General features: G+C 45.5%; 3 protein-coding genes across 19 annotated transcripts in view; all 3 read left to right on the top strand.

The window, feature by feature from the left end:
- LOC141611110 (putative disease resistance protein RGA1) overlaps window positions 1-14,375 on the top strand; it is a 135,958-nt gene that overhangs the window by 6,996 nt on the left and 114,587 nt on the right. For 13 of the 15 annotated variants that reach the window (XM_074429526.1, XM_074429531.1, XM_074429538.1 and 10 more), the window contains 2 exons: window positions 120-292; window positions 596-1,082. The exons of the other annotated variants lie outside the window; for them this stretch is intronic. The gene's annotated coding sequence lies outside the window, so the exon portion shown is untranslated. Of the gene's footprint in view, window positions 1-119; window positions 293-595; window positions 1,083-14,375 lie in introns of those variants that run through there. 15 annotated transcript variants of the gene reach the window in all.
- Window positions 1-14,375, top strand: part of LOC141612964 (putative disease resistance protein RGA3) — an 87,041-nt gene that overhangs the window by 65,765 nt on the left and 6,901 nt on the right. The gene's annotated exons all lie outside the window — the stretch shown is intronic.
- Window positions 4,502-14,375, top strand: part of LOC141611112 (uncharacterized) — a 137,110-nt gene continuing 127,236 nt past the window's right edge. For all 3 annotated transcript variants that reach the window (XM_074429553.1, XM_074429551.1, XM_074429552.1), the window contains exon 1: window positions 4,502-4,869. In XM_074429553.1, the coding sequence (XP_074285654.1) occupies window positions 4,576-4,869 (294 nt within the window). In that variant the 5' untranslated portion in view covers window positions 4,502-4,575. The remainder of the gene's footprint in view (window positions 4,870-14,375) is intronic.

Below are 14,375 nucleotides of genomic sequence, written 5' to 3'. Positions count from 1 at the left end.
GCTTATCTACTGATGCATTTGATTCTGCCACCACCTGTCAGATTTTGGCATTTCATCTGCTCCCACTTTACCTTTTATATTTTGAGACAAAGCTTTTTATTAATTTCGTCATGTTGTAGGGGTTTGGTTTAAAAAGGTTAATGTTATAAAGGAGAATTTGCTCTGTTTCTCAAACTGACGGCCTGGGCTAGTTCTTCAAGTGATCAGCTCATCAACCAGAAATTGATGTCAGCGACGAAGAATTTCTATAGTTTAACACTTCGGCAGTTCCTATCATAATTACATGACAAAGGTTTCAAATTTTCCTTTTATCATCTAGTATAAAGATTACCCCCTCTATCGTACTTATATTGTTGCTATTTGACTTTGGTGATCAAATAATATGAACTTTGTCGGCTATTATATCGCTGTTGATCAAAAACACTCTGAAAGAATCATATCAGCTCAATATTTGTCGCTTATATCGCCGTCGGTCAAATGGTTGAGGACCAAATTCAAATGAGAACAATATAAACTTGACGAAGGATTTGAATAGGCTCATTATTTCTCATTTGGCTCCTACACTATTTGAATGCCAATTTTGATGTTTGTTTAGGTGGGAAAACACTATATAGTAGATGCAACTGTGGTGGAAGAATCCCAAATGAGTTCAGCTATTTCGTCATATTTGTGGCCTAACCAAACGTGGCGGGGTTGGTCTGGATCCAAGCATGATCCATGACAATGATCTCTGAAGCTAAACATGTGAGTGAGTAGTTTCTGAACAAGTTAGATTATGAGATAGCTATTGCACAAGCTCGTCAAGAGGAATCATGAAATGGTGTTAACCTTCATACCTAGAGTTCTTATTTCTATTCTCTAATGGCGATTTTAGGCGTAGGGATGAAGGTGAGATTTGTTAGTCTGTATCTTTTGAAAAGCTAGTCAAGTAGAAATATTTCTACATGCATGTACATTATAAAATGCTTGTTTCCGTTGAGAAATTAAGGTATTACTATGAATTTCCCGGGCATAAAACTGTAAGGGATATTCAATACGTTATATTGGTTCCCCTATGAGAGCGATTGATTCTTTTTCTTGTACTATGGCGTATTTTGTTCTTTATTCACCGGTGTCCCCGAGATTAAATAGTCTCGACCTATGACTGTCGTTCTTTCGGTCGATAGTCCACCTGTAGCGAAAGAGAGGGTTATATATAGAGCTGCTACAAAGCCTACAATTGCTTCAGTGGGAGCTACCCCGCTTGACAGCGAGATCAATTTTGCATTAAATTGATCGTATTTATGAGATTTTCGTTTTGGTCAAAAAATCATTGCTTTCCGAATTAGTGGCCGAAACTCGAGAGTTGCGGTCACTCAAAACTTTGATTTTTTTAAAAGGAGGGTACACGAAAACAAAAATCTAGGGTAAACTTGTGACCTTGTAGATGTTGTAGGGCAAATTGCCCATTAGATGCATTCTTAATATACGTCCCGGTTAATTGTTATTTTTTGGTTTGACACAAAGACCAAGAAAACTAAAGAGGAAATTACAAATAACCACCACGTATTTACGTATTTTTACAAATTACCACCACGTATTTGCATTTTTACAAATAACCCCTACACTTTCACGTATACTCCCCAATCACCACCGTATATTTGACCCGAGACTCATTTTTTCATATTTTCCGTCTTGTTAAGTACGATTTACGTTAAATACCAAGATTACCCTTCCCTACAAGAATGATTATACTCCCTTATTTCCCACAAACCCTAAATCCCCAATTCCCTAAATCCGTAAATCCCCAATTACATCATCAATTTCTCATAATCAACTTCATTATTCGATCAATTTCCAAAGTCACTAAATCTTTCTTCCTCCATCAGTATTAGGCAATAGGCATCAAACATCCAAATCACATACTCCGTACTTCTTAACTTCTTTCTGGCTATTTTTCTACTTTCCCAAATTGTTAGCCCCAAAATATCCAACCCCAAAAATCAATTCAATTGCAATCAAGTTTGTACAATTTTTGGCAGAGCTTTCCTATTCTGAATTTATGTTTGTACAATTGTTTTCCGACCCTTTATCCGCTCTACCCGGAGAAAACAACCCAAATTCCGACCCAACAATGTTGCCTTCAACATCGCAGTACACACCCCGACCCATCTTCGCAAACCGCATAACTCCCCGAAGATGACGACGATGGCAGGGTTTTCGACACCGAAAAAAGATCAAATTGCGAAGATGGTCTTAACGAAATAAACCGATCACTTAAAAATAGTCCGATTTGGAGAAAGGTTTTGATTAAAATTCAACATACGTTGAATCAATTGAGTATTAATATTGGTATCAGATGAAGGTTTTGTTATTTTTGATGGATGTTGTTGTTGGTGTATCAATGGAGGTGTGAAGGTTTTCTCCATTGATGAACTAGAGAGAAAGTAGTGAGAAATTTTTGATTAATTGTTGATTAAAAATGATAATAATTAATAGTTGAAATTATAATTATGAAGATGTAGTTGAAGACGATGAAGATTGAATTTCCAGAGAAGCATATAGGTTGGATTGATTATTAGGTGAATTTTCAGAAAAACATGAGGGTAATATGGGTATTTCAGATAAATCGTTAATTTAAGAGTCGGAAAATATGAAAAATGAGTCTCGAGTCAAATATACGGTGGTGATTGGGGAGTATACGTGAAAGTGTGGGGTTATTTGTAAAAACGTAAATACATGGTGGTAATTTGTAAAAATACGCAAATACGTGATGGTTATTTGTAATTTTTCCAAAACTAAATGACAAGTGAAACAAATTGAATGTGAATGATCAAATTGTTTAATAAGTACATTCTTAAAATAGAAAGAACAACAATTAACTGAGACACCCAAAATGAAATAGGACAAAAAAAGACCGGAACAGAGAGAGTATAAGGTCTATATGACACAATGTTTTATACTTATGTTAGAGGTCTATATGTAAAAGTTTGGAGTACCAAAAATCGATAATCTTAATTTATTACTCAAAAATAAGACAGATAAACAAACGACCGACGGATAAAGTAATTTTAGCACTTGAATATAATATGTGGAAGTTATTACACTAAAATTTGTAATTTATGAAAGATTTTTTCTACCTCTTTGCAAGGAAACCCAATGGTATGTGATTTTACTTATTGCAGATTTGCAGTAATTTACAAAAACAAATTGATCAAGGACGAGTCAATCCAGATTCAGATCAAATCAAGATTTAACCCCAGATTTTAATTACTGAGGTAATTCTTTTACCCATCTTTAATTTTATTGTTTCGCACTCGCGGTTGGCATTTCTCTTATGCTTTTGACTATTTTACCCCTCCCGTCTCCTCTTACGGTTGTAGGCATGCTTGCTTTTGTTCTGATCATTGATTTCCCTAGTTTCATTGGAAAATTAGTTAGAGTTTTGATTTTAAAATAATACAGTATTGTTTTTCGTAATACGCATAACTTCGAAGAAAGATTATGATCGTAATTATTAAAGATAGATTTCGGAGTGTAAGAATTTGAGAGGACATCTGGATTTTATGAAGGATATAATTGACTCATAAACTCCTTTATTTGTAGACCACTCATCTGACTAGAAAAAGGAACATACATCGGATGTATTACATCCAACTTTTTTATTTTTTGAGCATATATGTATTTTTTTTGAGCTTATTGCCTCAAACTTTATTTGTTTTTGAGCATATGTATATTTCTTTGAGCATATTAAAGTTTATAAGTTAGATTTTAACATTTTTTCCGTCAAAACTCAAATTTAACTAAACTAATATGTAATATTTTTGAGTTTTATTGTAATTTTTTAGAGCTTAATTTTTAAGTGAATAAACTCAGAAACTTTATAGTAAAACTCAAAAACTTTAAAATAAAACTCAAAAACTTGATTAGAATACTCAAAAACTATAGAATTGGAGGTAATATATCAGATGTATAATCCTCTTACTGCTGACGCTCATCTGACATCTCCATTATGACATCACTTCTTATTCATTGCTACCTCACTTCTTATTCATTTTAGATCCTTTATTTGTCGGTTGTATTTTCTTAGAAATTGCTCATTTGTTTGAAACATTCCTCGCAAATCTTTAAAAGTGGAAATTTCGAAGAATCGGAGGCACTTTAAGTTAATTCCCAATCACACAATGTGAACAAGTATATAAAAATGAAATGAGGAATTTTCTACTCCCATCATTCAAGTTGCAAGTTGATGGAAATTTCGTATCTCAATTGCTACTTCGCTACTTAATTTATCTCAGATACTTTATACTCCCTCTGTCCCGGTCATTTGTTGTCCATTTCCATATTGGGGTGTCTCAGTCATTTGTTGTCCTTTCTATTTTAAGAATGAACTTAATGAGTAATTTGATCATTCTTATTCAATTTGCTCAACTTGTCATTTAGTTATTGGTCATCTCCTCTTTCCTTGGTCTTTGTGCCAAAACGAAAGGACAACAATTGACCGAGACGGAGGGAGTATAATCTTACATATTTGCATTTACAATTTACAAATATCATAAAACAAAAACTCACAAAGATCATTCAATTCCCACAATCATGGACGTTTCAACAACGTTAGCTATAGTTCAAACTATACTTACTGCTATCCAAACTCTGGCTCAGTTGCAATCATTGTTTTCCATTTCTCATTGCAGATCCGAGCTTGATGACCTCCATAACACTGTCCAAACTGTCCGAGCTGTTCTTGAGGATGCTGATGCCAGGAAGGACTCTCTTAACGCCCAGGAGAAGCATTACATTCAAGAGCTCAAAGATGCTATTTCCGACGCGGACGATGTGTTAGATGAGTTCCTAACCCTTGCCAAGCAGAATCAACTCAGACGCAACAAGGTGACTTCCTTTTTTTCTCGGTTTAAGATTCTTACTCACAGAATTTCAAGTAAAGTCAAAACGGTTAACAACAAGTTGAACACCATTGCCACTAAGAGTACTATGCATAGTTTTAAGGTTGACTATAAACCTATAAAATTTACAAAGATGGAGACTTCTTCTTGTTTGTCTGATGTAATCATCGGGAGAGAGGAAGAGGTGGAGAAGATTGTAGGTGTGTTGTTGGGTTCTCATAATGTAGATCACCCAAATGTTTCTTTGCTTGCCATTATGGGGATGGGAGGTTTAGGAAAAACCGCTCTTGCCCAACTTGTGTATAACGATTGTGTATAACGATCCTAGGATCACTGAGGCATTCCCACTGAAGAGGTGGACTTGCATTGCTGATCAGGATCAACAACAGTTTGACTTGAAAGGGCATTTAGCAAAGGTGGTGAAAGGATTACCCGGTAGTGATAAAATGTCTTTGGAGGACATACATAATGAAGTTAAGCGGCAACTTGGAGGGAAAAAATACTTGCTCGTCTTAGATGATGTGTGGACTGAAAGTTATCATGAATGGCAGCAGTTCGAAGGGTTTTTGAAGTTTGGCGGAAGGGGGAGTTGGATAATTGTAACTACACGCTCGAAAACAACTGCCCACATGATTGCAGGTGATCGATTACATCTGTTGCAAGGATTATCAGAAACGGAGTCATGACATTTGTTCGAAAGGATGGCGTTTCAAGGAGAAGAAAGAGATGAAGAATGGGTTAAACTTGGCAAAGAGATTGTAAAAAAGTGTACCAATGTCCCGCTTGCTATTAGAGTAGTAGGAAGTCTTCTGCGTGGTCAATCCAAGTCTGAGTGGTTATCATTTCACGTCAAAGGCTTAGACTGTCTTAGTGAGAGTAATTATGCCATGATGACCCGCATATTGAAGTTAAGTTACGATCAACTTAACCCTTCCTTGAAGACTTGTTTTGCCTACTGTGCTATCTTTCCCAAGGATTGGGAGATTAGTAAGAAAATGTTGATTGAGCTTTGGATGGCACAAGGCTACATTAACTCGGAGAATTTGGGCGAAGAATACTTTCTTATATTGCTTCAAAGGTGTTTTTTCCAAGTGATGGGGCATATTCTGCACCGCTGACCAAGTCAACATATTGAGCAAGGTCAAAGATATCCACAGCAAAGTCAAACGACTTAGACAGTCTAGCCGATGAAGCCCATCGGCCTGTCACCTGGGTCTCGGCCGGGTAACTAGTCAGCCGGGACACATATCCGCGTACTCATATCCAAGACCCTCGGCCGGCCTGCCATAGGTTCATCGGCCGAGGGTAGAACGGTCTTTCCACCTGCTAGCCACTTGGCCACTTGGCCACTACGTGACAAAAGGGGAAAGTCTATAAATACTCCTCAACCTTCATTGAGGAAGGGATCCACAAATAAACCCAAGAATCACTATTCATCTGGTAATATCTTCCTTATCTCTCTACAATATACATTTAGCCAAGCAACAACTTATCCCTCTAAGTTAACTGACTTGGGCGTCGGAGTGAGTACGCTCGGCCAAAGCCGAGCCCTCAGTTTGTTCATCGTTTCAGGAGACCGCAAGGAGGATTCGAGCAAAGACGACATTCTACGAAGCCACGGGTGGAAACAATACTTGCTCTGGAATTACACCCAGAACAATTGGCGCCGTCTGTGGGGATAGACACTAGAAGCTAGTCACATTCATTCCCAAACAAAAAATATAAACACAAAAAACCCACCCAAAAAGCCAAGGAGATGTCAAAGCAACAAGAGGTATTCGTAAATGACGAAACCGAGCTACACCAAGATGATACCTTCCAAAATTCCGGAGTTGCGCAGCCCTCCACCGGCGGAGTAATCCAACCGGAATTCGGGATGCCAAATATGCCAGATACACCGCCGCCCGCCGACCAGGTCACCATCATGGGACATGTGGTTGATACAAAGAAAGCGAAGATGCTCCCGGACCACTGGGAGTACGGCTCATCTTTATCACGCCGACAAGAGCGGCGGAAATCGTCCAGGAGATTAGGGCCCAAAACGTGACTCCAAGAAACTTGAACGTAGCATTAGGAGAAGCTGACCCTGTCAAGACGCCGGAGGAGCCCAAAGTGGTCGTGGTAGACCTAAGTCCTTCTCGCACTCGTGAGAGAACCGCGTCGCCGCGGCACAGACGAGGCACACCCCGGAGGAACGAAAGAAGCTCAACTCGCCAGAGTTGGAGAAGAAGCCCGACTCACCAGAGTCGGAGGAGAAGTCCTTCTCGCTACGAGGAGAGAAGCCGGACTAGGAATGCAAGGAGCCGATCGCCGCGTGTCGTTCGACACGTGGTCAGACAGCCCCTCAGTGCCTATGTCCTTGAAACCGCCGTGCTTACCAAGCTTAAGTTGCCGGCGCTCACATACAAAGGAGATAGCGACCCCACCGACCATGCCGAGACCTTTGAGTCGTACATGTCGGTGTGGGAACAACCCGATGAGGTCTGGTGCCGAGTCTTCCCAACGACCTTGCATGGGATGGCTCAAAGTTGGTACAAGGGTCTGTCCGACGGCTCGGTATACTGCTACGCCGACCTAAGGGACGCCTTTCTAGCCCAGTACTCTTGCAACAAGAGGAGGGCCGTGGAGACTTCGGATCTCCTAACTATAAGACAGGAGGGGGGGAGTCTCTACGAAGCTATGTGAAGAGGTTCGACGCCAAGGTTCAGCAGATTCGAGAAATTAATCCCGAGCTGGCGGCCTTCGCGCTGATGAAGGGCCTCCCAAGGGGGGACCTGAAAAACGAGCTCATCAAGCATGTAGGCCTGGGCCTAGATGCCGCCAGGATTCGAGCCGACAGGGCCATCAAGGTGGAGGACTATCACAAGATCTGGGTAGGCCCTAGCGAGGCCGAACCCTCAGAAAAGAAGAGCCGCCGGGAGGACCACCCGGATGAAGGACACCGTGACAGTAATAGGTCACGGTCTGACGAGAGACACCGTGACAATAATCGATCACGGTCCGACAAATCCGCCAGGAAACAGAACTCGGCGGGCGCCGGGGGGAGTTCGGGAACGTACTACCAGCAGCGGTACAAAGATCGCACCCCCCTGGTCGCATCGGCCGCCGAAGTTTTCGCCCTGAGCAAAAACGAGGGCCAGAAATGGGAAAGGCCCCCCAAGCCAAAGAGTGACGGTAACACGAGCCAATACTGCGAATACCACGGCCACACCGGTCACCTTACTGACAACTGCCGGCATCTGAAGAATGCCATTGAAGAGCTAATCCGGAATGGGAGCCTCGGTAAGTACGTCGCCAAAGGCCAAAAAACTGACGCCGGCGGCTCAGAAAAGAAATCCGTCTTTTAACGGATAGGAGTGATCCATGTTGTCATCGGGGGCAACGAGAACGGTGGGTCCGCTCATGGGCACAAACGGCACCTGAACGACCTGTATCAGGCCATTAACTTTGTGCCCAACACAGCGGTCCCTGCTTCCAACACCCCCGACATGACTATTGGGAAGAAGGACTACGCGGGAGTCATCGCCCCTCACAGCGACCCGCTCGTAGTCCACCTGGACATATCTAACCACCTGATCAAGAGGTGCCTGATTGACACAGGCGCCTACACGAACATCATGTTCAGGGAGTGCTTTCTCAACCTAGGTCTTAAGGTTGAAAACTTAAGCCTCTGCACCAATCCACTATACAGCTTTTCCGGGGCCGGCCTGGTACCCCTGGGGTCAATCAGACTGCCGGTGATGTTCGGCAAAGGATATGCGGCCAAGAATGTCCTAGCTGAGTTCGTGGTCATTGACGGTTCGTCCGCCTACAACGTTCTCATAGGTCGGGTCACGCTAAGCGAGGCTGACGCAGTGATGTCCATCCGGGCCCTAACACTGATGTATGTCTCGGACCGGGGGGAAGCGCATAAGCTCGTTTCCAAGGACGAGAACGACGAGGTGGTCAATATCCAGATATCTGCCAGAGGATGCAACGTGCAATCCCTCAAAGCGGCAAAGAAATCAGAGAAGGGAAAAAGCCCATCCTTACAACAGGAGGGCAATTTCATGGATGCGACCGACGGCTAACTAGGGAGGGTGTGCCTTTGATAAGCCATTAGGACACTGAATCGCGGGAAAAACTCTGTATAGCGGCGGAGGTGTCCAGGACAACTGTGGGCACCCCGACGCATGTTTATATCTAATGAAGAATCGTCCATGTTTTCCATCAAAGTGTTCATTTTTCCCATAATCGCTATCAAAAGACGCCGGCTCACACTGTCACACCGACAAGAGCGGTAGTCTATGTCAAGAAAAAGACGCCGGCTCACACTGTCATACCGACAAGAGCGGCAGTCTACGTCAAGAAGCGAGCGCCGTCGCAGTCACCCCAAGTAGTAGACGCTACGGCAGTCACCCCAAGGGGTAGACGCCGCAGCAGTCACTCCAAGTGGTAGACGCCACGTTAGTCGCTATCAAGAAAAAGACGCCGGCTCACACTGTCATACCGACAAGAGCGGCAGTCTACGTCAAGAAGCGAGCGCCGTCGCAGTCACCCCAAGTAGTAGACGCTACGGCAGTCACCCCAAGGGGTAGACGCCGCAGCAGTCACTCCAAGTGGTGGACGCCACGTTAGTCGCTATCAAGAAAAAGACGCCGGCTCACACTGTCACACCGACAAGAGCGGTAGTCTATGTCAAGAAAAAGACGCCGGCTCACACTGTCACACCGACAAGAGCGGTAGTCTATGTCAAGAAAAAGACGCCGACTCACACTGTCATACCGACAAGAGCGGCAGTCTACGTCAAGAAGCGAGCGCCGTCGCAGTCACCCCAAGTAGTAGACGCTACGGCAGTCACCCCAAGGGGTAGACGCCGCAGCAGTCACTCCAAGTGGTAGACGCCACGTTAGTCGCTATCAAGAAAGAGACGCCGGCTCACACTGTCACATCGACAAGAGCGGCAGTCATTATCAAGAAAGAGACGCCGGCTCACACTGTCACACCGACAAGAGCGGCAGTCATTATCAAGAAAGAGACGCCGGCTCACACTGTCACACCGACAAGAGCGGCAATCACCCTCGGGAAGCAGAAAGCCGCGACAGCTACGGCCAACACATTCGAAACTCACAAAAACGATCAAAACGCTTTAAGAGCGTTTAAACGCAGTTGGGATACACACTCTAGACTGCCTCGGCCAAGCCAAGACGGAAGCAAAAGACAACTCAAAGACCTCGGCCAAGCCAGAGACAAAGTGAAGACGCTAAATACAGTTGATGCGCTCAACTATTAGCGCAAGGGAACTCAAAGTAAGGTAAAGACCTCGGCCAAGCCGAAGGCAAAAGAAACGAACTCTTATTAAAGATAATAAGTTACAAGTGAGGAGAATACAGACGACGGCCGTCCCCATAAGGATAAGCCAAAACACAACCTACCAAAGTTGTACAAAATACAGGGAAAGAAAAGCAAAAGGTTACAAATATGTCATTTAAAGCGCCAAAAGATGGCAGGGAGGAAGAGCTTAATAATTGGCTCCCGAACAGCTGAAGCTATCCGAGACGCCGGGTGAGCCTGGTGACGACCGCCCGTCTCCCTATGCCTGTTGCTGCTTGCCATTAGCAGCGGCAGCAGCACCTTCTTCGATGGGCAACCCAACAGCGTTCTTAGCAGCCTCAGCCTTAGCCTCAGCAGCCTCAGCTGCCCTCATCCTCTCGGCTTCATCCTTGGCCGCCTTAGCCTTCTCAGCAAGGGCCGCCTTCTCCGCGGCCGCCTCTTTCTCCATTTTCACCCTCACCGCCTCCTTGGCCTTCTCCGCCACGACTTTCTCCTTAGCTTCGAGCTTATCGTCAAACAGCTCGTCGAATTTACCCCACGGAAAGGAACCATCTAGAGGAAAGAGCTCCCCGATCACCTCCCTGGCAGCTTTCTCGGCCAAATCCCGGTATTCGACACACATGTTAGGGAGCATGACGGTTTGGAGCATCTCAATGTCCTCCTCCTTTTGCCTGATGATGGCCTCTTTGCTCCGAATCACCTTCCCCTGGATCTGAAACTGGTCCCTGAATTCGTTCCTCTGCTGGAGATAAAGGTCGGCGTGCCTCTGAACAAGGTTACATTTCTCCAGCAGTTTAGCAGCTTCGGCCGCCGCAGCCTCGGCCTTGGCTCTCTCAGCAAGGACCTCCTTTTCAGCGTCCTCCCTGAGTTTTCTCTCAGCCAAGAGCGCCCTCTCAGCATCTCTCCTAAGCCTCTGCTCATCGAGGAGACCCAGCTTCGCCTCCACGGCCACCTTCTTAGTGGCATTGAGCTCAAGAACAGATTGAGCCACGGCTTTCTCCTGCTCTATGATACGAGCACCGGTTAGTTTGTTCCACCTCGCCAGCTCCTTAATCAGCTCCGTGCCTTCCACTATAAGCTGGGAGACGGAAGCCTTCTGGGATGAAGAGTCAATGGTGACCCTTTGATCACCAGCCTGCACTTGCTGGGAAGCCTTCTGGGATGAAGAGACGATAGCGACGTTTTGGTCACCAGCCTGCACGAGGCTCTTCTCCACTCGCTGCTCATTAAGAGCAATGGCCGACGGCGAGTGATCTGCACAAAAATCAATTAAAGCATCCATGTCAAACATACATGGACCTACCGGAGAGCCTGTCATCGGAAACGTCTAATAAACCGGTCAAATATGGGCCACGGGATAGATACGTACCGTGCTTGGCCTTCTTGGCCGGAGGACGCGATTCCTTGCTGACAGCAGCTTCAGCAGTAGCCGGAGTAGATACCTTCCTCTTACGAACAAGGGGAGATCCCTTCGCATCGGAGTCACCATTGGTAATATCAACAATTTCCACCGTCTCCTTCTGGGCTGAAGGGATGGGAGGTGGAACCGGTGTCGACGCCGTCGCCGCCGAAGACTTTGTTTTCCGCGTCCGGCGCGCCATGCTACCAACAACCTTCGCCTGGGCCGCCTCCATATTCAAGCCCTTCAGCTGTTGCTCCATGAGATCACTCGGCGGCGTTCTGCGGTCATGGGCTAAAGCCTTAGGGTGCAAATTAGCAACGGTCTTATCCTTGTTCAGCCCCATTCTCCGAAGGATATCCTCAGACAGGTCCGGTCCGAAATGGTCTGCAAAGGAAACAAGGCAAGGGTTAAGTAGAAGAAATGAATAGAAGTTCAACAGAAACGTCGAGAGCAGAGATAGGCCTCACACCGACCCCACTCACCCTGCGCTAGGGCCGGTATGAGGCCGACACGGCAGAGCGGCTCATCCTGAAGAATGATCTGCGTTGGGGGAATCCACCTTTTAGGCACCCCCTTGTCCGCCTCAAAAAGCCTCATCGACAACTTCTCATCCGCCTTAAGAGGGACCTTGCTGACGTCCATCTTAAGCTTTTTCCGAGAAACCCATCTGTCGTGCTCCGCCTTAGTCTCGCACCGCATATTAACTTGGTGCTGGAAAGATCGGGGCAGCGGATAGTCATTTGGCACCTCAACATACACCCACCGATCTTTCCAGCCTTTGCAGGAAGAAAGTTTATCAACGGAGACGTAACCCGGCTCCATTTGCACACTATACCATCCGACACGACCAGAAAACGACGGCTTGAGGTGGTGAAGCCGACGGAATAAATTTACCGTTGGAGCCTCTCCCTTGAAGAGACAGAGCCAGACAAAGCCGACTATGGTCCTAACGGCTAACGGGTGTAGTTGTGCCACGGCGACGTTCATGGCCCTAATGATGGCCATAACATACTCGTTCAGCGGAAACCGGAGCCCGTACTCCAAGTGCCGCATGTATACGCCGGTACAGCCCGGTGGGGGGCAACAAACGGCCTGACCCTCCTCAGGGACAACAATTTTGTATCCCCTGCCAAAGTGGAAATGGCCCTCGAAAAATGACTCGCCGGAACAACTGGCGAACTTATGGGTCCAGGCACGGTCAAGACGGACCTTACAGGCGTCACCGTGATCCATGACGTACTGCCTCCCCTCATTAGGGTGGGCCCTTCCAGCATCATCACCGAAGTCATCATCATCATCATCATCCTCCCATTCCTCCAATATTTGAGGATCAACTTCAGGAGAAGGAGACCTAGGGCCCCCAGACTTTATCGGGATGGCGTCTAGTATCCGCTCCTCATCAAGACGCGACGGGAAACCCCCCGGCGTAGAAGTGCTAGTCCCGGCGTCAGCAGAAGACATGTTCACAACGATTACTTAACAAAATAAAAGAAAAATTTGATTGTTTACCTTGAAAGAAAAACACTCGCCGGAGTAACAACTCTGAAGATTAGAAGATAAAGAAGCTTGAAAGTTTAGAAAAAAGAAAATTTTGGAGAAAATGAATTTGGTGGCCAAATTCACGGAACAACTGCCCTATTTATAGGGAAAAGCCCATGAAGAAGGACCAATCAGGGCACAGCCCATGAAACGTCAGCCAATCAGCGAACAGACACGTGTCGGACATGCTACCACGGAATGTCAATCGTTGCAACAGTTGAACGTCAATCAATGCAACAATGACCAAACGTCTTCAACACGCCCCTTAGTATCTCTTTGCCTATTCATCTTCCTCAACAAATTCCTAGATATCTACTCTCCGCCGGCCACATGATCAACCAAGCTAGAAAGCACCGGCCGAGGGGCAATAAAAAACAACCGGCACTCTCAACCCTGGTCTCGGCCAGCGTCACCTTATTTTCCACATCGGATGCCCTTTACACATCCATGTGGAGGGGGGATATGGTACGGCCTAAGCAGAACCAGGCCGAGGTGGAAGAAGCCGATACAGAAAAAGTTTCAGAAATCACTTGCGCAGAATATACGCTCAACATACATCGGAGCCCATACCACGGCATAGACTACGCTGGGGGCAAATTGATGGGGCATATTCTGCACCGCTGACCAAGTCAACATATTGAGCAAGGTCAAAGATATCCACAGCAAAGTCAAACGACTTAGACAGTCTAGCCGATGAAGCCCATCGGCCTGTCACCTGGGTCTCGGCCGGGTAACTAGTCAGCCGGGACACATATCCGCGTACTCATATCCAAGACCCTCGGCCGGCCTGCCATAGGTCCATCGGCCGAGGGTAGAACGGTCTTTCCACCTGCTAGTCACTTGGCCACTACGTGACAAAAGGTGAAAGTCTATAAATACTCCTCAACCTTCATTGAGGAAGGGATCCACAAATAAACCCAAGAATCACTATTCATCTGGTAATATCTTCCTTATCTCTCTACAATATACATTTAGCCAAGCAACAACTTATCCCTCTAAGTTAACTGACTTGGGCGTCGGAGTGAGTACGCTCGGCCAAAGCCGAGCCCTCAGTTTGTTCATCGTTTCAGGAGACCGCAAGGAGGATTCGAGCAAAGACGACATTCTACGAAGCCACGGGTGGAAACAATACTTGCTCTGGAATTACACCCGGAACACCAAGATATACACGGCGATGAATTTGGGGGGATTAAGTCGTTTAAGATTCACGATCTCTTGCATGATATTGCTGAAAAAGT

This window comes from Silene latifolia, chromosome 11, assembly GCF_048544455.1.
Source record: "Silene latifolia isolate original U9 population chromosome 11, ASM4854445v1, whole genome shotgun sequence".
Taxonomy (NCBI): domain Eukaryota; kingdom Viridiplantae; phylum Streptophyta; class Magnoliopsida; order Caryophyllales; family Caryophyllaceae; genus Silene; species Silene latifolia.
This window is presented reverse-complemented; position numbering and strand designations above follow the sequence as displayed.